This window comes from Branchiostoma lanceolatum, chromosome 18, assembly GCF_035083965.1.
Source record: "Branchiostoma lanceolatum isolate klBraLanc5 chromosome 18, klBraLanc5.hap2, whole genome shotgun sequence".
NCBI classification, from domain to species: Eukaryota; Metazoa; Chordata; class Leptocardii; order Amphioxiformes; family Branchiostomatidae; genus Branchiostoma; species Branchiostoma lanceolatum.
The window spans coordinates 4,960,694-4,984,788 of NC_089739.1; the positions used below are offsets into that span (position 1 = coordinate 4,960,694).

General features: G+C 39.4%; 1 protein-coding gene across 1 annotated transcript; it reads right to left on the reverse strand.

Moving 5' to 3' along the window:
- Positions 1-3,305: 3,305 nt before the first annotated feature.
- On the reverse strand, positions 3,306-19,801 carry LOC136424638 (membrane metallo-endopeptidase-like 1). Its single transcript, XM_066413263.1, has 19 exons — positions 19,621-19,801; positions 19,252-19,335; positions 18,261-18,463; positions 17,700-17,762; positions 17,155-17,277; positions 16,613-16,696; positions 13,836-13,972; positions 12,894-13,113; positions 12,378-12,476; positions 11,772-11,852; positions 10,204-10,307; positions 9,802-9,860; positions 8,681-8,732; positions 8,467-8,534; positions 7,690-7,829; positions 5,094-5,159; positions 4,511-4,606; positions 4,063-4,139; positions 3,306-3,405 (listed from the first exon to the last, which is right to left on the reverse strand). Exons 1-19 carry the CDS (start codon positions 19,799-19,801, stop codon positions 3,306-3,308), a joined length of 2,037 nt encoding a protein of 678 aa, XP_066269360.1.
- Positions 19,802-24,095: the final 4,294 nt, after the last annotated feature.

The window sequence follows — 24,095 nt, forward strand, 5'->3', positions numbered from 1 at the left end:
TTCGCGGTCTCTCCGTTGATAAAAAAAATCCGCATACGTTACTGGAAAGTCGGAATATTCGGCTGATATCCGGAAACAAAACTTTAACATATTCGGATCCGGATATGTTGCGATTAAATGTGTTCCCGTTTCCGGCTTTAGATATTTATCCGTATTCGCGGTCTCTCCGTCGATAAAAAAATCCGCATACGTTATTGGAAAGTCGGAATATTCGGCTAATATCCGGAAACAAAACTTTAACATTTTCGGATCCGGATATGTTGCGATTAAATGTGTTCCCGTTTCCGGCTTTAGATATTTATCCGTATTTGCGGTCTCTCCGTTGAAAAAAAATCCGCATACGTTACTGGAAAGTCGGAATATTCGGCTGGTATCCGGAAACAAAACTTTAACATATTCGGATCCGGATATATTGCGATTAAATGTGTTCCCGTTTCCGGCTCCAGATATTAATCCGTAAACTTAGGATATCGAGATCAAGAAAGGTCTGAATATCGTCGGAAACGTAATATTGTCGGAAATATACTATCATTGAAACGTCCGGAAATCGACCCTTTTCGCACAGTGGGAGATAAAAGAATATCTAGCGTTTTCCTTGCTCGAACACGGGCTAATGTACTAGATAACATAGAGAGGTGGCTGACAACCAGAAGTAAGGGCACCTTGTTGCTTATGCAGCTGCTGTACAGAGAAGGCTATCAGAGGTTATGTGTGCTTCGACGTTGGTATGTACGTGTATATCATATGAATAGGACAACCAAGAACCCGATGATGTATATACTTATTACTTCCAAAATCCCACACAAGTAAAGCGACTCAATTTTAGACAAATCTTCTAAAGGGTAGGTCAATTTAGCGATAAAATGGAGCAATTTGGAATAAAGAAGTAGACATGTACACGGGAAATATTGGGGAATAAAGATGACGAATATGTTCTAGATAGGGTTTGACTGTTGGGGTCAAAGCAATTTTCTTGTCTGGTCTAATACCTCACACTAAAGTAGTCTAAAGTGTGTAGTTTTGTTATCGAACTGACCTGTGTGACCGTGTCATGGCGGGAATATTTGATGTAAGCGCTCATATCCTACAGAACCGCAGAGTTCGAGTTTCTTCCACCTACATTTTCATTCAGGGTGGATATTTGGTGGATTCGAGTACCAGAAGTTGGCACCTTAATCCCATACCCTTTTTAACCCCTGCTGTGAGAGTTGTTATGTTGCATGACTTCAACTTCCACGGCTCATTAATTTGTGTAACCTTTTTGTACTGGGCTCATTAGTAAATTTATTTCAACATTAATCAAAGGTGTAGTTTTAGACGCTTTCTGAAAGTTCATACTAAAATAAAAACATACAAAAACACTGGCATTAGCCTGTAAAAATAGCATGGTTACATTTAGTAAAATTTAGTAAGGAAAATTTCCCGTGGCAGGCCATTTTTTCCAAATGTCAGGATTCCACCGTTATTATCTTGCAAGTTGTATCGTATTTTCTTCTGAAAGAGGCTTTCTACCTCAGTCTCAACGTTTTCGCATACGCAAACAATTCGATAATACACACCTTAATTCACATCTTTTCCACGATATTATCACTGATGCCATATGCCCAGACCTGTCTCCCACACACAGATCACCAGAATCCCTTCATATCTTTTAGCGATGTCCTTTCCCCAAATCCACCAACCAACTGCGGTGAAAACGTAACCTCATTGCCTCAGGTAATAAGTTTCATAGCAACACTGACAGCGCGACATTTGCAGGCTCTCTCAAAGATCGAGGGTTCAGACTTGCAAATTAGTCGCAATGAGCTGGTTGATGAAGAGCCGTCCGTAGTTCCAGATCTCCCTTAATCCGGGCTTTAAGGGGCGACCCCTCGGGGAGAGTGTAGTCACGACCTGGAGGGTCAGACAGCCCAAGAGACCTGGTCTCATCACGACCCAATCTCAGATGATCCATTACGCGGAATTAGGTTCGTGCGCGACATCCGGGTACTCCTTGTTTGGCGGCAGCAGTCTCACAGCCGTAATAAAGACTGTCACTGTGATTTTGTCCGACTTTTTAACGGTTGATATAAAGTGAGGTCTGGTGCCGTACAGTATGTCATATATACGTGTTTAAACGTATATTGGCTACGATATAACAAACGCGCGGTAACAAAGGATGTTGAGGGATATTGCCGTCTCTGAGACCTAGATTTTATTCTAAAGAACAAAGGAGCTCGAAACAATAGAAATTTTTAAGAAAGACACAAATAACTCGAAGGTTCATCTGCGGTTTACGTTCAAGTTGGTAGAGTTTATTCTGAACATTTGGGTTAGTCAATTTTTTGTCGAAAATTACCGTTCATATTTGATTTAGGAAGACACAATGCCATCTATGTAATATTTGTGTGAAGAGTGGTGTGCTCTAAAATTGGCATGAACAGTAAGTGTTGTTCATTTATTTTGCCGAGTCAATGTAACAGACATTACTCTTGAGAGTCTTAGTCTAACTGCAATTTGTTTCGACTTGGCCTGCTGGCTCTTGTCGTATCAAGTATATGCCGTGGGGATTTGTTTTCATGATAAGGGAACGTCATTGTGTATTCATGTTTTTTTAAACGTTTCGGCTATGCTGCATGAAAGACTCATTGACACTTTGATTGGGTGACTTGGTGTGCAGTACGCTAAACATTCTTGGTTAAGACGGGTGCATGCAGAATAGTGTTATCTATGTGTTTGAAACTAAACAAAAGTAATCGTACCAAAATCATAAGAATATATTTGGAACAAGCTAAAGAACCACTGGTATGTCGACATACATTTATTCTAAAGAACAATTGCATCTATGACTAGCTTTGAATGGGTACCACTAACGACTTGACATTACTGTTATATATATATATATATATATATAGTGTTATTTATCGATTGTGATTAATTGTAATTATATAGAGGAGGAGCGCCTGGTACAAGCTCTATACGCCCTTTCCCGACCTGTTCTTTATCCTATTATGTAATATGTATTTTTTTGTGTGTGCAAATGAAATAAACAAACTGTGTGAGTGTAGCCGGCCATAAGTCATCCTGGCTCTCAACTATACAATAGCATTGAACCCGATCTAAACCATACTTCCAATTCTCCGAGTATCATTATTACACCACTTCCACTTTACATGCTGCTATCATGCAATATTCACATCAATGTGGACTCACACCAAGACAAACAAACAACAACCAAACGAACAAACGCACCAACTGATTATAATACCTCCCGTTTTAAGGAGGTAACTTCAGGAAAGAACTTATAGAAGACCAACATTTCCTCATCACCACACGGTGCACTTCCCGTGAGGGTTCATTGGCGATCCTGCTGGGCACCTGAACACCTCAGCAAAGTCACGACTGTTGGACAAGGTGCCGATCACACTGCAAAAGCAACAGAGAACGTAGAAGACGCTTTATTGACAAACCAAAAGGTATAGTGACTTTCGCAAAAGCAACAGAGAAAAAGCTTTATTGACATAACAAAATGTACATTCAACTACAAAGTACCGTTTCAGATAACAAAGCGGTCCTTTACGTATTTATCTATGTTTGCATTGTGAGAGTTATCAAATCTAGATATATTCAAATTTGCCAGAGGTAAAGATTCTACTGTATCAAAATCAATAGTATTTAAGCAACGAAATGTGAAAAACTTATTACCCGAGACATCATATGTGGAGCATTCCATGACAAAGTGAACTTCATTTTCAATTTGATTACACAGGAGGTAGTCATTTCACCCCTCAATCAAAATGCGGATCGCGTGAAGTAACTATCAATAGTACAAACAAACATTGGCTGTCTAAGATCGTTCAATAACGAAGAGTTACCGGATCATCTGTTTGACCCATTGGTTCGTCAAATTGCAAGTTAAGGCATGGCTAAAGCTTCAGGGGAAGCCATCAATTTTTCGATAATTGCTCATCTCCATCAAAACTAGACGATGCTTCTCCTATCTGTCTTCATACAAAACTGAAACGTCTTCTTCAAAGGAAAAAAAGGAGACTGATGACAAAAAATGAAATACTTGACACTTACCGGAACCTTCCAGGACTGTGGTTGTCGGTGAAAAGAAGCCTCTGTGCAGTCTGTTGATTGGCCTTCGCACACCAAGTCTGAATAACAACGTAATCAAAGTCTTGTCAATCAGCCAAATGTACACCCTAGAAACATTTACACTTGAACATTTGAAGCCTAGCGTCTGTTGAGCTTGTCTATCAGGTGTCATTAGGCGCAATAAGTATGAATCTTGCCTGTAGTAAATCGGTGCATTATGGTACAAAAATGTTCTTTGTAATACCCCCCCCACCCCCTTACACACACACACACACACGCACACACACAATTCGTCATATTTAAACAGGGCCTAGGCTACCCAGCTGTTTCAAAATTAACAATTAACAATAGACGAATTGATCAAAACTTGTACTGAAAATTAAATAGGAGATTTTGTTTCATTGATATGTATATTGAGTATGATGTCTACCTGGCCAAAGTTAACAAACAGTAGCTGTTCTGGGCTCAGGGGCAGTCCAGGCAACATGGGTTCCGGCCCATTGGCAGCTGCCCACTTCTTGTATCCCTGTAAATCGATACGAAGGAGAATTAACTTCGAAATAGCCCTATTATAAGCCAGCTCAACTCCGGAGGAAAAGGCAGTACCCGTTGAATGAAGGCTTGATACGTTTCATATCCAATATAAAAAATATGCACTTGCTTATTACCAACAATGACTAGAAGTAATTCATTAGGATTTCTAGTTTGGACTTGATAAAAGTCATGTCATTATCATTAATCAATGGAAGATCTTTGTTCTGCGCTTATGCTATTACAAGCTAGGTCCAGGTCATGGTGATAATTTAAAGTAGAAGTACAACTACATTGGTATGAAAACGTGGTATCTTACTTTACTGACATAGACTCTCTTTGCTTAGACTAATGTATACTCTTATACACTGGTTCAGCTTTTAAAGTCAGCTGTTGATGTACGGACAGATGAGGCCGGCTAAGAATACATGGTTTATGTAATATGTATGTCGTATTGGAAAAGAATAGATGACGGTACGAACCCTGAAGGTCTGCTTTAGACCACCGTTATCGGCGATGTTTTCACCGGCTGTCAAACGCCCACTAACCTGCAGAACGGTACACCATTTTACTCTTCCGTCGTAAAGTGTATTGTGATGACTTTAACAGATAAGATGTTCTGTTACGCAAGTGGTTTCCATATCAGTACATATCATCTGTGCAGAGGTTTACTTAGGGGGCAAAAGAAACAGTTACTCAAGCAAGTAAACTTTTGAAAGATTTATCCAGTTGCTTGATTAAATGTTGTTGTTTTTTGGCGTGTCTTTTAACCTGAATGTTTTTGTGTGTTTTTGTGGGGTCGTGTGGCGTTAAGACCTAGAACCTAGAGGTCTCGGATTCGAATCCCCGGACGCCAACGATGTTAAGTATTGGGAAAGGCGCTTTACACAGACGACTTTCCTCACTCCACCTGCACTCAGGTGTAAAATTGGGCATATCGTTCTGTGTACGTGGCACTGTTAAAATAAGTTATGACAAACTTGACTGCAGTGTCGCGTCGTCCTTGTCCGCCCAAAGGCGAAGTGAAAAAACAACAATCTGAACCTCCAGAGCTGGATGTCTCACCTATATCGACGTACTAAGGGGCTTATTTCAATTCAGCCCAGGACTTTACCAGACGAATCTGCTGGTTGATGCTAAAGCTTCAAGAGCACCACAACGTAACTGAACTGCTCATCATAATTACGTCATTATCAGACGACATTGCGAGACGTAGCTGTAATACATAAAAGGCATTGTAGCCTCAATTTGCAACCTATGGCCGGCAGAAAAACGGGTTAGCTTATGATTACACTTTAAGAGACTTTTGGGTTTCTGAAAATCACTGAGTATAACAACCATATGATTGCACCGATAGACAACAACGAAACATTTGACACTTGGAATGGCACATTTGCGTCCAAATGGGCAAAACACGCAGTTCTGGCTTTCTTGTAATTTGAAAGAATCGTTATCAAAAGCAGTCATCTGGGCGACCATATCGATTCAATTATCCGAACGACCAATGATGGCGTCTGAAGGATGGTGAATATTGCCGCCCTCGAGGTCTCGGTTTACTTCAAAGTGGTGATAGGTGCGATCTAAATCATCAGAAAGTGCTGCCTTCACAGCATTGGGAAAACGAAATCAACCCATATCGCTGCCTTCTATTACGTACAATGTTATGTTAAACCTACCATTATATGGTCAGTTGCAAGTAGGATGAAAGTAATTTCCTGAAAGTCTTTTATTGCTCTAGCTTTCAAGGGCGTCTGAGGACTTTGTCGATTAACTAAGGGCACGGAGTAACAGCAAAAGGGCTAACTTCTGGTGTTCATGGAAGCTTAACTACAAGCTTATACCTAACGTGATCCTCATCAAAATCATTTCCATATAGACGTTTGGACAAAGTTTGAATACTTGAATCCATGGGGCCAAATGAAAAGCGAACATATATCAGAAGATTCGGTATCGTAAAACAGATTAATGTACTGATGTTGAAATAAATCGGATTTGGTCGGCCGCCGTTGATAAAGTTCAAATCGTAGCAAGCCTCGGATGAATACTGCATTGGAAATGACCTCGGTACATATTACGGAAGGCCTGTCATTATCCACACAATTACCTCCATTGCATGGCGGCTCACCCTGTTAAGGCCACACTCGTTTGAATAGAATACATAGGGAACTGCATTTAAGTTCACTGCGATTTAAATTCGCGGTAGGGAGAAAATGGAACGCGGTTGAAACATGTTGGTAGTCGGATAGAAGACAGCATGAGCATTGGTGTTAAATTCGCGGTGTAGAGGTAAGTGGACTAAGTGGAACTGGAAAAGATATTGAAGGGAGACTGATTGCGGCTGCAGGATGTTTTTACTACTGCAGCAGCAGAAAACAGTGGACTACTGCTACTAGTACTACTGTAGAGGTAACCGAGGAGTCGCAAACTTAGACATATAGTACTGCATATGAAACGAGTTTCGTAGTACCAGCAAGTTACATCTACATTTGAGAAGAATCTTCATCAGCTTTGTACCGGAGACAGGTCAGGCTGTCTGGCTCTCTAAGGTCAAGTACAATACGTCTAGATTTAGCTGGACGACGTTCTTTAAGGTTATATGCATTGACTATGCAATCTATGGTACTTTATGTCGGCACAATCCCCCACGCAAAGTCTTTCCAGTGGCCTATACAATATACCTTGGGGAAGCTCTGCTATACCGGGCTGAGGTTTCAACTTTTCTAGGCGTAGTCTCTAAACATGTGCCAGCCAATCAGAGAACCGCCATTAGGTTTTCTTAAGGTAACGCCGAGTCACTGATTGGCTGACAACTGGCCAGAAGCCACGCCCACAAATGTCGGAGCCTCCGCCTGTTTTTTTTTTAAGTAAAGCCATTTTTTATTGATGGACAGCGAGTTAGAGGCCGCGACCTCAAAAAATGGACAAAAGCAAGAGGCCCTGGCTACGAATGTGGAAACCTCAGCTTGGTTTACCAGAGACCCCAAGGTATACTGTACAGCCAAGGCTCTGCGCAGGAGATTGTGTCGGTAGACAATAGATCTAGGATATAAAATGAAATAGATTGTCGATGTGACTTACGTTGAGTTTGAGATCTCCTGTTTCAGGGTCCACGTAGTTGCTGTATTGGTCGATCATACACTGTGCCTTCTCTTTGAAACTGTCAGTGATTTCTTGGTTCCACCAGTGTTCAAGATTACCGTTCTTGTCGAACTGGCGTCCTGGAAAAAGTTTAGAATATATTTTCAAATGCTAATGAGAGCTTATATTATCACGTAATGCAAAAAGGCAGTTGTGACAAATGAATGGCAAGAATACGCAGACATCAAACTCTTCGCCGACTCAAAATTGGATTTCTGACGGAATACCACTGAATCCTTTTCTCTTAATGGCGAACAGTTTAAGAGATCTCCACAGTATGATCTATCAACTCACATGAACTTGCTAGTAAAATGCAATATATGGTCACACGATAGCCTATACTAGGCTCCAGAGGTTACTGGAAAGAGTGCAACTTGGCCAAAAAGACAGGTAACATGCCAAAGGATTCAGTGGGCTATAGGGCGTACAGTTGGTATTAAAATGCGGCCAACTGTACATAGTCGGCTGACTCCTCTAGCATGTTATCTGTCTATTTGGCCAAGTTGTGCTCTTTCCGACCACCACTAGACCGTCGAATTGTATGGATTTGATTATATCTACGCATAACGAGACTATACGAAAGTAATTCAGTGTAAAACATTTTAAATTGTCTGTATAAAGCAGGGATACATAGAAAACGTAATTGTGTTTTAATCGTTATTAGCTTCCAAGGTTGTTGCTATAATAATACAAACATCCACAAATAGATGAGATTACCTGAATCGTCAAACCCGTGGGTGATCTCGTGACCAATGACAGCACCGATACCACCGAAGTTCAAATACCTTATAATAATAATTAATTCGGAAACTGTTAATCACCTGACATACAAACTCGACTTGTAATGGAAACTAAAGTTTATATTATGCCTATATAATCATCTTTATTATCATCTGTATTGAAAATGGCACAAGTACGGTTCAACACTTACCAGGGATAGTCCCCATCGTAGAATGGAGACCGCAAAATGCCTGCTGGAAAACCTGCGAGAATAAATCAGCACTCTTGACATCGATTTTCTTTCCTGCCTTGTCCTTAGGTAAACTCTTTTAAATCTGCCCTTTCCTTTTAGTCTCAAAACAATGGGGCTTTTAGCTATTACGCTCTTACGGTTGCCACTTTAGACTTGAAACATTCAACATCCTTCTCTTATCAGCTATAGCCTACTTGAAAAGCAAAAAAGCGTAATCCTTTACCCGATACTTTCCGGTGGACTGCCTGGAATATGATGGTATGATTAAAACAGTGACTGTGACAAAACTCATTTACTGCTAGTAATGCTGGATGATAGACGTACTGACCTTGCTTTTTGTGAATGTGTATTGAGATCTGATCGTGTTCATGCATATCTGACATTCCTTGCATAACGCTGATATGCATGGCATGACCCACATGTTTCAGAATGTAAAGGTTGATATGTCTATCATTCGGTTCTCCGACAGTTTGCCTATTGATCATATCATCATATCCCGTCAGCAGTTCGTTAGAGATGGAAGACTATAGAGTATGAGTAAAGGATTTCGACTTTCCACTATGCCAATAGAAGTGGGCTGAATGTATCGAGTATGACTGTAATGACCATTCAAATTACGATATTGAGAATATATATAACGTTTGGACTTGTTACTTTATCATAGATATAGCTACCGGTCACTAGATGGAAGACTATTATTAAGTTTAAGTAAGGGATTTTGACTTTTAAGTAAGCTAATGAAAGAAGTGGGCTGAATGTATCAAGACTAAATTGGCAGGTTTAGGACCGTAATAACTAAACGTCCATTCGTTTTTTTTGGCTGGAAATAAAGTGCGTTGAGGTGTGTTGGGATCTTTAACCTGCACGTGAAAATGTCCCATTCACGTATTCACGGTATGTATGAAACCGATCTGTAAGTCAACGCAAAATATTTGTAAAGCATAAGTAAAGGTCAGTTCCAGGATAAAACACACCTTTACACATTTAAGTCGTGCTTAAAGGTTGGATTATGTGCAGTAATGGTTTAACGTCCAATCTGTAGGACCTTTACCGCTGTAAAAGATTTAAACATTCCTTACTTATAGAGTTTCCAGACGGCGAATAGAATGCATTCACGACAGTTGGGACCGTTATCCACCTATGAGCAACAATGAATGAATAAAAACACTGCCGGTCATGGTCAAGTATTTTATTGTATCGACTGTTTTAATCTGCAACAAATTTCCAAAATCTTTGCAAAAAAGTACATAAATGAATATTTACTATAAAATTAGCAACGTGAACTTCAACAAAGATTCTTTAGCTTTTATATTACAGCTGAATAAGACATTAACTGACAAGCATATCTGTAGATCCATTTGGATGTTAACATTACAGTTTCAAATTCCTTGTAGACGCTAGTTTTTTTTACAAAAATATGGGTTCTGGGGATGGATTGCAACAAATGTTATTGAATAGAATAGTGTCTTTAGAATACATACGCGTCCTTGTTGACTTGCTTCCTCAGGAAGCTGAATGTACTGTTGGAAGAGGCCATCAGGTAGTGCACATAGTTATCGAAATACTCGTCTTCATCAAACTGGAGCTAATAGAGAAGAACAGGTAAATAAAGACCTAATTCCTTAGAAACATTTTCAGCATGATCAACACAGTTTTCCTGCCGTCAGAGTTAACTAAACATAGAGAGTATGTGAATGTTTGCCACGTATGCAACGTTTACCTTCTCCCTGCTGCCTAACCCTACAACCAATAGAGACCTAGTACCAAAAAAGCTACTTCAGTGTGCTAAAGGTTAATTGAGACACAATGTAAATGTGCACTCGTGTTTCTTGAAAAAAATAACTTTTACAATTACTTTAGTTTTCCTCACATGAAAAGTAACCGACCGTCTCTAAATGCATTGGTCAAAGGTTTTTTTGCAAATCTAAAGCGACCATAGTGATATTGATAGAATAGTCTCCTGAAACGTTGCCAAAATTGTAGACCATCTCTCCAAGATGTCCCCAATGGTATCTAGATGTCGGTTTGACTCACACATTACCGACATATTAATAGGCAGTTATGTCTTGAAGCAAGTTATTTGGCGCTTTCTATTGGCAAAGTGTCCTCTTGTGAATCATCAATGATGACAACTACGTCAATCTATCGCGTATGCATCGCACCTTTGCGACAGATTCAAGTTTTTGATAAAAATATTACATAACAAGATTTAGTGCAATTAGGATTTGTCCATATATCATAACTGCAACAAAGGCACAACGATAAACCTCATATCAATCATATGGAATTTCCGCACAGCTGTGGCATTTGTATTCCACTAAATAGTTAAAGATTAATGTCTTTTTTCGTCTCCTATCAAACTTTAAAAAGGTCGGACATGATTCTGGTAAGATATCATATCTTATCATGATGATATCATGATGATGATCATTTCTGATTCCTCAGCATTGTTTTACATTGCCAGCGTTTTGCAATTTCTATTTGCTATGAAGACCTGAGGTTGTGTTGTTAGAATGAGACGACCACAGGGAATACATCACACTACTTATGATATGTTTCTATGTCAAGCTGAAATTCGTTTTCGTTCCAAAGTTGCTCATTTTATAGAAGATTGTTGGGCGATACATTCAGAGGCTATGCCTATTTGAGGTATTTTTTCAACTTCAATTGAGACGTGCCAATGACCTGTCAATTTGTGTTTCCGGCAAATGCATACTATTGTTTACAATAGGATTGTCTGGTGGTAACCCTTAAACACCCGATTGGATCCCAGGCGTACGTTTATCTTGAAGTGCCGAATGTATTTGAACATTTTTTATCCACAAAAATTAATTAGGTGACGTTGTTAGTAACCAGCTACTTTTATATCTCCTAATTTGCTTACTGACATTGGCACAGTGTTGTATAAAAAATAAATCATGATACTTAAAGTGCGTGAGTGAGTGAGTGAATGAATGAATGAATGAATGAATAAATGAATAAAATGAATGAATGTGTCAACCAAAGGGCAAATGGACAGAACACGGAGGAGTTAATGGATGCATCTTACCATTGCATAATCCTCGTTCAGACGAGTCACATTCTCCATGATGTAATCATCATAGGCAACAAAACGTCTCATGGCATCAGCCTGTGAAACAGAAACGTCGGTGGAATAAATCTCTTGGTTGTGTAAAACGAGTCTTTTTTTATTCAGTGACTTACCAACCTGACGAAACTATTCACGGATGAGAAAAATCGATAGACTTGGTTACATGCTACTAAAGGCAAGAATATGGTAGATAGCAACAAAGTTAATTCTCAGCCATATACAATGCATGCTACGTCGTCTTAAGTTTTGGAACGCGTAGAGTGTAAGATTAAACTTAGTTTCGAGAACACGTCACAAAACTTTACTGCATGTACATCAATCGCTCCATTCGCGTTACTCTTCTACTTCTTATCTTCATTTCAAGTATGTAATGTCAGTATTAGTTTGATATTTGACTTTCGTGTATTTCTTTCAATTTTTCTGTCGTTATGTCGCAATTCAAAGAGCTTCATCGTTAGAGAAAGTTAATCTGTATTGTGCCGGCTGTATAGTGCCGGGTCCTCTTAGATTTCTTTTCTTAGATATCTGTAAAACCAAACGAATAATTGTAAAAGAAAACCTAACCTTTTCAGCGGCGACCACTTTGGTGTCCTCATCCATCCAGTCGTTCTCATCCAGCAGTTCCAGGAAGGCGTCGTGAATGTAGTCTATCATCACCTCGGCCTGGGTGGTTTGGGGATAGATTGTAGATGACTTTTACAAGTACTTACCAGCACAAAGTAGTAAAGCAATGTTACAACAGTTTATTTACTGTTGATCTATCCTCATACAATACTATTGATCAATAGTGCCGATGACATTGAAATTGAATAAGAACATGTGTATGGGGTAGTCGTAGTTGATGCACATAAAGGTTTGTATACATTTTTTTCACTTTACCCATTTCGATGCGAGAGTATCATGCTATCTATGTCAAAGCATATCACCGGCCTGATAGTGATACATCCAATGTTAGAAATATGCCTTTAGTCAATTAGTGCAGATTCTTGCTAGGGACAACAAAAAATACAGAACTTGATATCTTGCTCCTCCTTTTTAAGGATATTTCTCGTCGAATCTTAGAATGAAGAAATAACACACCTTATCCTTGCTACTTTCCTCGAAGTATCGGAGAAGGTACATCCGGCTCACAGCTGTACCCATGATGCTGTTTGTGCGGCTGACGCAGGTCACCCATCTCGTCGACGGCTCGGTACCGAACACGACTCTGTTGAACTCGTCCCTGATCGTCAGAAACTCCGAGCCGAGGTACGACACCCGATTTCGTACCATCCGCCACATGACGTAGTTAGCTATAGTCCTGAGAATACGAAAATCCTTGACTTTCCAATAATATCTAAACCAAAAAAATATATATTTCCCTCTTTCTGGGCAGTTTTGTGACTTACTGCATGGACATGTGCGACTGAGTATTTCAAAACCGGACGAAGAATTATTTGCTGATTTTGCATGTACTGTTGTTCATGTCCAATACAAGGAACGGAACTATCAAATGGACTTTCTATCGCAACACATGGTTAGGTGTTTCCTTTAAAGCACAGTTAAGTAATTTACAAACCCAAGTCTTTACCCCCACTGCAAAGCTGGATTTTTCAGGGTTTTTTTTACGCGAGTGAGAACAAACAGGTCAACTCTGGCGTTTTAAAGAGTTACAGCTAGAAGATTGAAATGACACCAAGATTTCACCCCCTGTCCTAATGAGAAGCGTTTCGGGGTCAGTTACAGGTCAAACATATGGTAAAGCTCACACAATTTCAAAATCACACATTCTTCTCTCCCTCGCCTCAAAGATTGGTCCCTGCCCAATAGAGTGTTTGCATTCACGTGACTATGACGTAAGCATTGTCTGCCATGTTGGATGGCTAAACATACAGGTAGTCATGTAAATTTTGTGTATATGATGTCAGCCATGTCATTGTGTCATTGGTATGACTCCTTCAGATTCAACCACAGTGCATGTGACATCAGGAGCATTCTAGCAAAGATCATGTAAGAATCGAAAAGAAATGCAATGCATCGTACTTGTTGTCAGTTTGTTGTAAGAGCGGTCCAAGAGCCATCAGGTAGTCGGGCGCGTACACCAGGATCTCTTCATCCGCCGTGATCACCTCCCCAGCAGCCTCTCCTACAACAAGGTTGACTAACTCGATCCATGGGAACTGTCAGATAAAATAAGAATGTATGATTGTGATATGTCAAACTTAAAACGAACGAACGAACGAACGAAGAATTATATTAATAGTATAATGCTGGTGCCTCGTTACCAAAGACAAGTAGCGAGACGTTTTGTGTACTTATGCCATGTCCCGATACAATCTCTGTCTTTATCGGCTAGTAGGCCAATACAGTATATATATAAACCTTCATGCAAAAAAACGTTCAAAAACGACTAATTTTTTAGCTGTATAGCAGACATACGTAACTTCATTGTGTCTTCCATCAATATTGTATAGTTTAGAATCTACATGTAGATTGTAGTGAATTGATTTAATTAGCTAGTAGTCTTATGCAACGCTTTGCCTTACATTGTACCTGTTACAACTATAATTGTGCAAGAAACTTTGACTTGACTTGCCAATTGGGATATTGGGGCATTACGCATGCGCAATGCTCTAATTTGATTTAGTCGTCTGGCACTTGTGAAATGTGTCGTTTGATACAAATGCTAATGAAAATTATAAGATATTAATAGACTTTTAGGCTGAAGATTACCTTATGTAAGACCAAGCCCTGTATTCTTCTACAGCAAACTACAGTGAATGTGGTTATTTGATTGCTTTTAAAGCCCTACAGACATTTTGTAGGAAACCAAACCTTTCAGTTGAACCTTAGCCAATTCTTCTTTGTAATAATCTTCGCCAAAATGTCGCCACCTGATGACATTTGAATTCCATTAGACCGTGCAAAACTAGCCATGATTGCATGGCACCCTTTCAGAGACATTCGATTCACATAACAACGTTGGAATCGATTATCAAACGAATTTTCGAATCGAACTGAAAGCGCTTAACATAGTGATTCATCTCATACATGCGGTATCACGAAAGATCAATTATGAGATCTCATATAATAACGTATGACATTTTGTCGTTGTAATTCTGTACTTAACCTGTGGCTGACTCGCAATTTCACGGTTCATGGATATAATTATTTCATGACCTTGAGGTACGTTTTATGATATATCTAGCGGTACATGGTGGCATTTGGCTGTACCCGCGCTCTAAACGTACCGACGTGATGTCTGGAAATTTCTACATCACCATCTTTTATTTAAAGGCAAACTGTCCTCTTACATTAAATTAACAACTAGAGTTCCACGACCTCATACCTTCGCCAAATGATTTTAACCTTTATGACTGATGTATTAGGAGTGTTTCTCATCAATTATAAATCATACCAGTTGATTGTCTTAAAATATAACATGTCCAAAGTATGAGCTTTACAAATTATGAGCTCAACAAAGAAGGTTATGCTAATATTTTTCATTAACTATGCAAATGAGGCCCTTATTAGCATAATTTGGTTCAACGATGTTCACATTGACATAACGTCCCGATGCCAAAAAAAAGTATTAAATGTATGAAATTGCCGTCATTTGCCTGTGTGGAATTAGAGAAGTTACTCATTAAGTATGCAAATTAGGCCCACATTAGCATATTTTCTATCTATAAACATTCCTCTCTTCCTCAGTTACAATTTGAATAGTCATATCATGGAACAAAGCGGATTTTAAAGTTGCCTTATTGATTATGCAAATTAGAATCTAATTTGCATAATTATTGTCCAATCATACTAAGCATCACACAAGCTATCCACATACCAAAAATCATGACCATCCATCAAGCCCATCTTGTTATAGTATTTCCTCATTTATTATGCAAATGAGGTCTTCATTTGCATAGTTCATATCAATTGATATTTCTCTCTTCCTCAGTTACATATGTCACATGTTTCAGAGTCCTATCATGGAATTTGGCGGATGTATAAACTTTCCTCATTAATTATGCAAATTAGATACTGATTTGCATAAGAAGTGTCTAATCATGTACATCATCACTCAAGCTATCTACCTACCAAAAATCATTACCATCCATCGAGCCCTTCTTGAGTTATTCCCTTTCAAGGTCAGATGCAAAACCTGCTCCTGCAGTTCCTGGGCCCAAACCCACACCACTTACTCTCTATCCAAAGATCTATCTACCACTCAAAAATAAGTTCCATAGCATGTCCAGAACACGAGATATCAAAACAGGAAGTTCTGCTGCAGTACCGTAAGAAGCCGCTAGGGGGCCCAAAATCTAATCGTTTTTAGGTCTCATCAAAACCTACCAACATACCAAATACCAAGACAATCCATCAAGGCATTCTCGAGTTAAGCTGTGCCACTACACACAAACCCACACACAAACGCTACCTTATGCATAACCTTCTCAGCGAAGGTAACGATGTTCGGAAATCTATGACAGATTAACGTAGAATTTATCTATTTTCATATTTTGACCACAACATTGTCTGTGAGAAACATGTATTGATAAAATCATACAAGTACATTAGATATTGTTTTATATAAATAGATTGGACAAGATCCATCTATCAGTTGGAATATAAACTTTACTCATATCTCCAAATAGATATAGAAATATTCTTTGAAATTAACTATTGTACTTCATTTTTTTGCATAAATCTAATGAAGATGGGAGGGAAGCAATTGTGTTTTTTAATTTTTCTATTTCATGTCATGATGATAATTGCCAAAACAAGCAATTAGATGGTAACTTATTATCATCGCCAATACTTACGTCAAAGTATCCATACATGTCAGCTAAGGTCATCTTGTTGTAGAGTGCTTCCGGGTCACGTCGCTCACTCGGTGGGGTCAGTATCTAGAAACATATTGATACAAAAGTTTAACTTTTAGTAGAAAGTTCAGATATTGCACATAGACTTGTATGAATATATTACCGATAGGGGTCCCTCTTTAACATGCTGCGTAACTGTATAGAAGCCATGGCAATTTCTTGCTTGATAGATAAATGGTATTATCCGGTTTGGATTCTATTGTTAAAACCTTAGTCCTGCTAGCTGAGCCCGACAATTTTCGGTTCGCACATGCTTAAACTTGTCCTGTATGCTATCCCTGACAATTGTCGAGTTGATGGTATTTCCAGAATGCGTACGTTACACCCGCGCGGTTATTGTAAAGCGAGGAACTAAAAATGAGCGATATGAAACTAGAACACTTTGTTTCAAAGGTGTCTAGGCACCTTAGCAGTGGGGGTATACTTTTGCTCTAGCAATCCAACAGGAAAGGGTTAGAAAAACAAAAAGTTCCTATACTGACCTCAGCAAGCTTAATTTCGAAGTCCAGCATGTCCTGCATCTGCTGAAGCGCCACAGTGCGGTTTCCATCAGGTCGCAGCTTCGCAGCAATGTCGACTGCATAGTTCAGGTATGCTTGACGAACCTGGGTAAAGAAAACAAATTCTATAATTGATCCTTTAAAGCAACAGAATAATATGTATTATAATCGGTAACGATGCACCTAGAAAATCAACAGTTACCGACTCTTGAAATAACGGAAATGAACACGGACCTTGAACCAGCTTTCATATGCTGTATGTTGTAACAATTGTATATTGTTGTATCATAAACATGTAATGATATATGTTGATAAAGTTATAAGGACTCAAATGACTGTGTATCTCTGCTATATTGTATCTGATCCTTACCTCTTCCCTCATGACCTCAATGAAAAGCGGCATGCGTGCCGATTTGAGCTTATCATGAATAAACAAAGGTTCAAACAAACAAAATCTGTTTATGTACGGGGTGCGGACGCTACAGATCGGGGTACGTACGCTACGTGTTTTACGTTTTCACTCTTACCCCTTCATAGCTGTCTGATAGGTAGTAGACTTCACTCGACAGTCCAAGACCAGTCTGGTCAAACTAAAAAAATGATAAACGGCGGTTAGAGAAGTCGTATAATTTGTTACATCAAGACGCATTGATTTATTAATGATATTTCTATTATTAACGTTGTAAGCCGACATGACTTGTAACTACCTGTGCATGCAAATCTGTATAGAACTCTGTGCAAATACGAGACAATGATATCCTGAATCCTGACACACCATACAATTATCAGCATACTGTTCTAGAGCATTAGCATGTGCATTATATGGTAGGTTATTTATACTATTAGTCATAGATTTTATTAGTTATTTAAATGTGTTAGCTAATAGCAATAGTTCAACTGTCATGTGCATACGTTGCCACACACTATACACGAACAATTATCGCTCAATATAGTTCTTTTGTAAAAATGTTGATTTTCAAATTCCAGACGACGAAGATTTAAGACGTCGAAACCAGTCAGCGCAGCTTTTTTCTTACAAACAGTCAATAAAGCAACAGATGAATAAAAACTACCAAAAACAGACTTACCGCAAGGATGTAATTGGAGGAGTTCTTATCGTCACTTGTGAGGTACATGCTGAACAAAAGGCTGTTACTGCGCTTGCGCAACTTGACCAGTGTGTCCAAAAGGTTCCAGTTTCCGTCTGACCAATCGTCATCCAGGACCGGCCAACCGTTCAGCTCCTGGACTAGGTCGAGCAGGGGCTGGGCACCTTTTAGGTCCAAGGTAACTGCAAAGTGACATGTGGTTAATCTAACTTACTCCAAAATGTAATAAATTGTCATTGGCTCCACCCCTGAGGTGTCGCCAAAATCGTCATCCAGGACCGGCCAACCGTTCAGCTCCTGGACTAGGTCGAGCAGGGGCTGGGCACCTTTCAAGTTCAAGGTAACTGCAAAGTGGCATGTGGTCAATCTAAATTACTGCAAAGGGTGATGAATTGTCATTGGCTCCATCCCTGAGGCGTCGCCAAAATACACTGCCTAATGACACTTAAGACATGAAGGTCCTCCCCCAAGAACGCGTCCTGGATAGACACCCTTGCTTGTCTATGATATGCTCCGCTGAAGCACATTCTGGATATCCAGGACCTGCAGTTTAGGCTCGCGACGTGTTCTGGATATCCAGGAAGTGCTTCAGAGAAGCTTTGGGATAATGAGCGACTTTGGGATACAATACTCTCCAAGCAGAGCTAGGGTTTCGGCTGGTTTTTGACGTGTTTTTAGGCGTTTTTGTCATGCCTTCTACTTTGTCATCGTTTTTGTTGTGTCGCCAAAAAACCTTGGGTTGGCGACACAACAAAAACGATGACAAAGTAGAAGGCATGACAAAAACGCCTAAAAACACGTCAAAAACCAGCCGAAACCCTAGCTCTGCTTGGAGAGTAGGGATACAACAGGCCGCTACAAGTCAAATCATTACAGAGCCGCTAGAGGCGCTATCATATATGGCTTTTTGCTTGAATGTTTGCCTTTCTGGGAATTATGACCAAATCTGTAGTGAAGTTTGCAGACTTACCTTCGTTCAGACATGACTGGTAGAAAGCCCTCGCCTTCTGTATGGCTTCTACATCTGATTTGAAGTTTGTAGCTTCCAGGAGACCTAAGCAAACAGAACAGATTCATTTTTACATCTATGTACCATCATAACTAACAGCTTAAGATATTACGAACATACTGAAAAAGTGTCCAGACATAATGGGCCTCTAAGAAGAATCTTCATATTGGTGTATTATGCGGAAACTGTTAAGGCAGAGATACTTCGACACTTTTGGCTTATACGGCAGTAAAAGAGGAAAATAAAATAGGCTTGACATTCGTCAAACATCGTAATCATGAGGTAACGCCCTCTAGGGGAATTTACACAAAGTGCAGAACTCGTACGTACTTCTCATGACGGCGACTATGAAAGATGACGGTTGACTGAAGGAGCTGACCCGCCCGGATTCAGGAGGGAGGACGGTGTTCTTCAGCCAACCTCCGCAGGCGTACTCGTAGAAATCCTCACATGGGTCAGCCTCAGGGTTCATGCTCTCCACCAACCTGGCGGCTTTGTAAACATAAAACATCAAAATAAACAAACAAACAAACAAAAAGATAAACAACTATGTCAGCACATGCCTTCAGCTGGTTACCCCATCCTTTGCGAAGATCAACCCACTTGTAGATAACAATCGTCATCTTAATTTGCAAACTCATGCCCAAGGGCTATTGCAAGGGAACAGATGAAAAGTTACAAAAATATGAAGGGTTGGCTTCTTTTTGGGGGGCAGTGTTAATTGTATAGTACCACGTTTTTAATGATAAGTGGATTTTGAAATCTTACAATTTCTTCCCTTGCATCATTATAACAACCATGCTACAAGGCAAGTCATTCTATGATATGTTACAAAAGTGCTGACCAACGTTGAAACACACAAAGGAACTTTTGATCGACGAGAAAATACACAGTTAGTGTACAAAGGGAGTAAAAAAGGGCATCAAACATGTCTTAGTCATCGTTTACTGACTTGCAATCAAAAGAGCACACGGCGACCAGTCATTTGGTTAATAGGGCGTACTATTTCTTTTTACAGAAGTGTTCAAATGTATGTCAAGAGTTAATATAAGAAGGTAAAGCATGAAGCTAGATTAAACATTCAAATTACATCCTACGGCACGCACAGTTGTCTATAGCAAATTGAAAAATAGGTCTTAGTGTCTGAATATGCAGCCAACCTAAACAGCGTGCTCAACCGTGACTCTATATACAGCTTTGATAAACTAGTATGTGTGTCCCACTAAGCGTCGTAGGTAGAAACCCTTTGTTGTACTAAATACTGTACTGACAGACGCTTCATTTGAGATTCGTCACCATACCTGTACGCAAGCAGTTGGGCGTCATGCACACTTCAGGTGCTGAAAAGAACCAGGGCATAGAAATTTAGTTACAAAGGTAACGACTCTTTTTCAATGAATATAGCAAATCACCCATGTTAAATCGTAAATAATCAAGAATTAAACGAGCGTGAACGATACAAACTCAGACTTAGAATAACTTCTTTAGGTGGACATTTAGCATACGTTAGGTACTGAAAAGAACCAGGGCATAGAAATGTAGTTACAAAAGTAACGAATCTTTTTTTTAAAATCAATATAGCAAATCACCCATGTGAAATCGTAAATAACCAAGAATTAAATAAGCGTGGACGATACAAACTTAGACCTAGAATAACTTCTTTAGGTGGACATTTAGCATACCTTACACAATCAAGCTTGTACCTACTGTACATAACTGGGGTGTTGCACCTGAAAGTGTTGTTTTTTCGGATATGCGTAGCAAATTTTAACAAACTATTTGTCAGAGTACCTGTCCCTGGAGACGTCGTCAGTGCGTCTGTTACGGGTTTGGAAGTTGGCGCAACGGTTGGTTGACCGATTCCTGCTAACAAGTAGAACGAGCAAAGTTTATCCTCAATGTAGACATGTACATCTACCGAAAAAGTTAGCAATGTCTTTCATATAACATCCAACTTAACGTATTTTAGAGATGCATGCTATTCTAAACACACACCTGCAGATGATCCATTTGCAGCGCCTTGTTGAGTCACAAACACCTTCCACACTAGAAAAAAAAGCAAAGGTACAAAAATGCTCCTTCAAAATTATATGAAAAATATAAGCTTCAAGAAACCACAGACCTCTTTTCATCGTGTACAAACGATAAGTCTTGAGCAACCAATAAGAAAGCGAGTTGTATGTATTTAGCTAAAATGTTATGTACTGTGCGCCAATTGGGAAATGAGTACAGAATGTATGCTTTATCTCACTAATAGTTGAAAAAAATTATTTATGCAAGTTTAGATATGTCCCCTTCATACATGTAAACAATTTAAACTTACATATCACGGCTACAGCAACGGCAATGAACAGCTGAAGCATCAGCATAAGCCCATCACGGAAAGACTGCCATGTTGATTTCCCGTTACTGTACTGCACATTCTGTTCCGAGAGAATAAGCAAACATGTAATATATTGTAAGAAAATTTTGAAATTAAAAACCGTGCACCAATATCACTAACTTCTGTGAGGAATGATATTTTGACTTTCAAAGATGTTGTAAACGGTAAGATCTGGTATGTTGCAATCTCTTATTTGATTCACTTTTTTTGCGTTGTTCATAACGGTATAAAGTCTCGTAGTGGTATACATTAAAGTCAATCGCTGCTCACCAGAACTTTTGCTTACAAAGAGAGCCAAAACCTACGCTTTGTCACCCTTTATCTACCACAATCTGATGTATCTAGCGAGATCGCAGTAAATCCTGATATGGAGAGTACCGTATAAAGGCTACTCAATTAGCTCTCATTGATTTCAAGTGGTTGTTCGTCCTACCCTCCCTCTTAGGTAAATACATAGAGGCCGCTATGTACACTACCGTTGCTAGGCCGAATGAGTGAGAGGCTACCATGTACGGATTAAAGCATTGCTGCTCAAAAATCTGTATGCGGATGGCACACCAAGCAAAGAATCGTCACGTTTTATTCTAATATGAAGTTACCTGTATAATGTGAAGTTTTCTTGATGGTGCGAAAAGACTATATGTTCATATGAAAATGAATAGTCGCTACGACGTTAGCAACTGCTTTAGTTAGGGAAAAGCTCATAACTATTTCAAAGCCATCTCTACTCTTTCAACAGTTTAACAGTTCAACAGCCCGAAAAAGTCTAGCTATAGTAAGATGCGATCTTCTAGTTTATACCGTACAATGAGAGACAAACTCTGGCATCATAAAGTATACTTGAAAGCTGAAACTGAAAAGTTTGGAAACGGTTTTCTTGACGTTACGAAAGCTCAATTGAGATGTCATAACATACGCATGTACGTAATATACAACGAGAGATATTTGTGAACAGATTAAGAACGCTTTACTTCGAAGGAAGTAATGAATTTGAGCCGTACCCAAATTACTATAGAGCTTCGACATTATGACAACGACGCTTTACAGTTTTTAACAAATAAACCAGAAGGGAGACTTCATATGCAGCAATCTTACTACATGTATAACCATTAATAACGAATTAACTTTCCATACCTCGTCTAATATCCTGACTTTTGAATCTGCGTGTGCCAAGCTGGTCATAGAGACGACTTCGTGTGCGGACGCCATCCTTCCCGCTCCCGTTCTGACTGATGAAGAAGCCGTCAGCACCTTGTGGCGCGCCCGTGTTTGCGCGCACGTCCCTCAGATGTCAAAGAGCACTCCAGGTATTTGGTACGAGCAAAGACCACGACTTTACAACTCATTTGTACAGCAAAGACCAAACTAGGTGTGTTAGATGTCAGGAAAAGTGGACTAAAATGAAGGGGGCGGATTGAACTTTTCTCTTGTCAAGAGGCTTGATGTAACGTATCAGCTAGCCATATCATGAGCGTACTTTTGCACCTTTGCCAAGGAAGTTATCATTTCAGTAGCGTTTATAAGTACGTTTGTCGGTATTTTGTTCGAACAGCATAACTCAGGAAGCAATGGATAGATCGTCCTAAAACCAGGTATGTGGTTAGGTCTTGCCCCATCAAACAAGAGGTTTTGGGCCCCCTGGCGGCTTTCCTCAGTTTGGTTTTTGGACAAACAATGGATATAATTTCGGGATTGTATATTGCACGGAAGAATTTACATAAGCTTGGGCCGTCTGGCAGCTTCCCTATAACTACAGTAAATTTTAGTTACAGACTTTGGAACAGGATAAGTCAAGAAGGGCTGATATAGTTTTATTGGTAAATTCATTAAATCCTTTTGAATAACATGATGAAGAGAACCTTTTTAACAACATTATTAGTCAGTTTGCTGAGACTTTACTTAGCCTGAGTACCATCCTATAGATAGTCAGTTCCAGAGATCCCCCCCCCCCCCGCACACACACCTGGTTGTGAAGTGGGAGTATATGAGAGCCCTGGAACTAACTAGGATGACACTCAGGCTACCGTCACTAAATTAGTGACTGTGAAGGATCCCAGTGCTCTCAATACCAGGCTTAATATTTTGCACTGTGTACGTGATACTACTAGTGTACAGTAAGCCAGAAAAAAAGCAAACTAGATTTCAGCCCAACTGGTCCTGTACTGGCCATTTTCTATTTGTGAAGTTATGTGAAGAGAGACAACGAAATCCAAGGAGTGACAAAGTTTTGATTTCAAAATTCTTTACTGTGGTATTATATTTTGAATCCTAATAGCATGTTAAAATATTACTAGACGTTCAAATGTAAAGACCGTATAACTAATAACAGAAAGAGAAAACAAAACTTTCAACCGAAAGCAGTCATGTCACACATCTGTTGAAAAAAGAACACTAAAACGAGGATAAATGCTGTTACTATTTC

Excerpts from the sequence above, each read along its gene's own strand:
- LOC136424638 (XM_066413263.1), bottom strand. The coding sequence starts at position 19,801 with ATGTTTTATGTTTACAAAGCCGCCAGGTTGGTGGAGAGCATGAACCCT. Across the intron at positions 18,464-19,251 it reads CCAGTCATGTCTGAACGAAG|TTACCTTGGACCTAAAAGGT; the intron begins GTAAGTCTGCAA and ends GTCACTTTGCAG. Across the intron at positions 8,535-8,680 it reads TACGATGGGGACTATCCCTG|GTATTTGAACTTCGGTGGTA; the intron begins GTAAGTGTTGAA and ends TATTATTATAAG.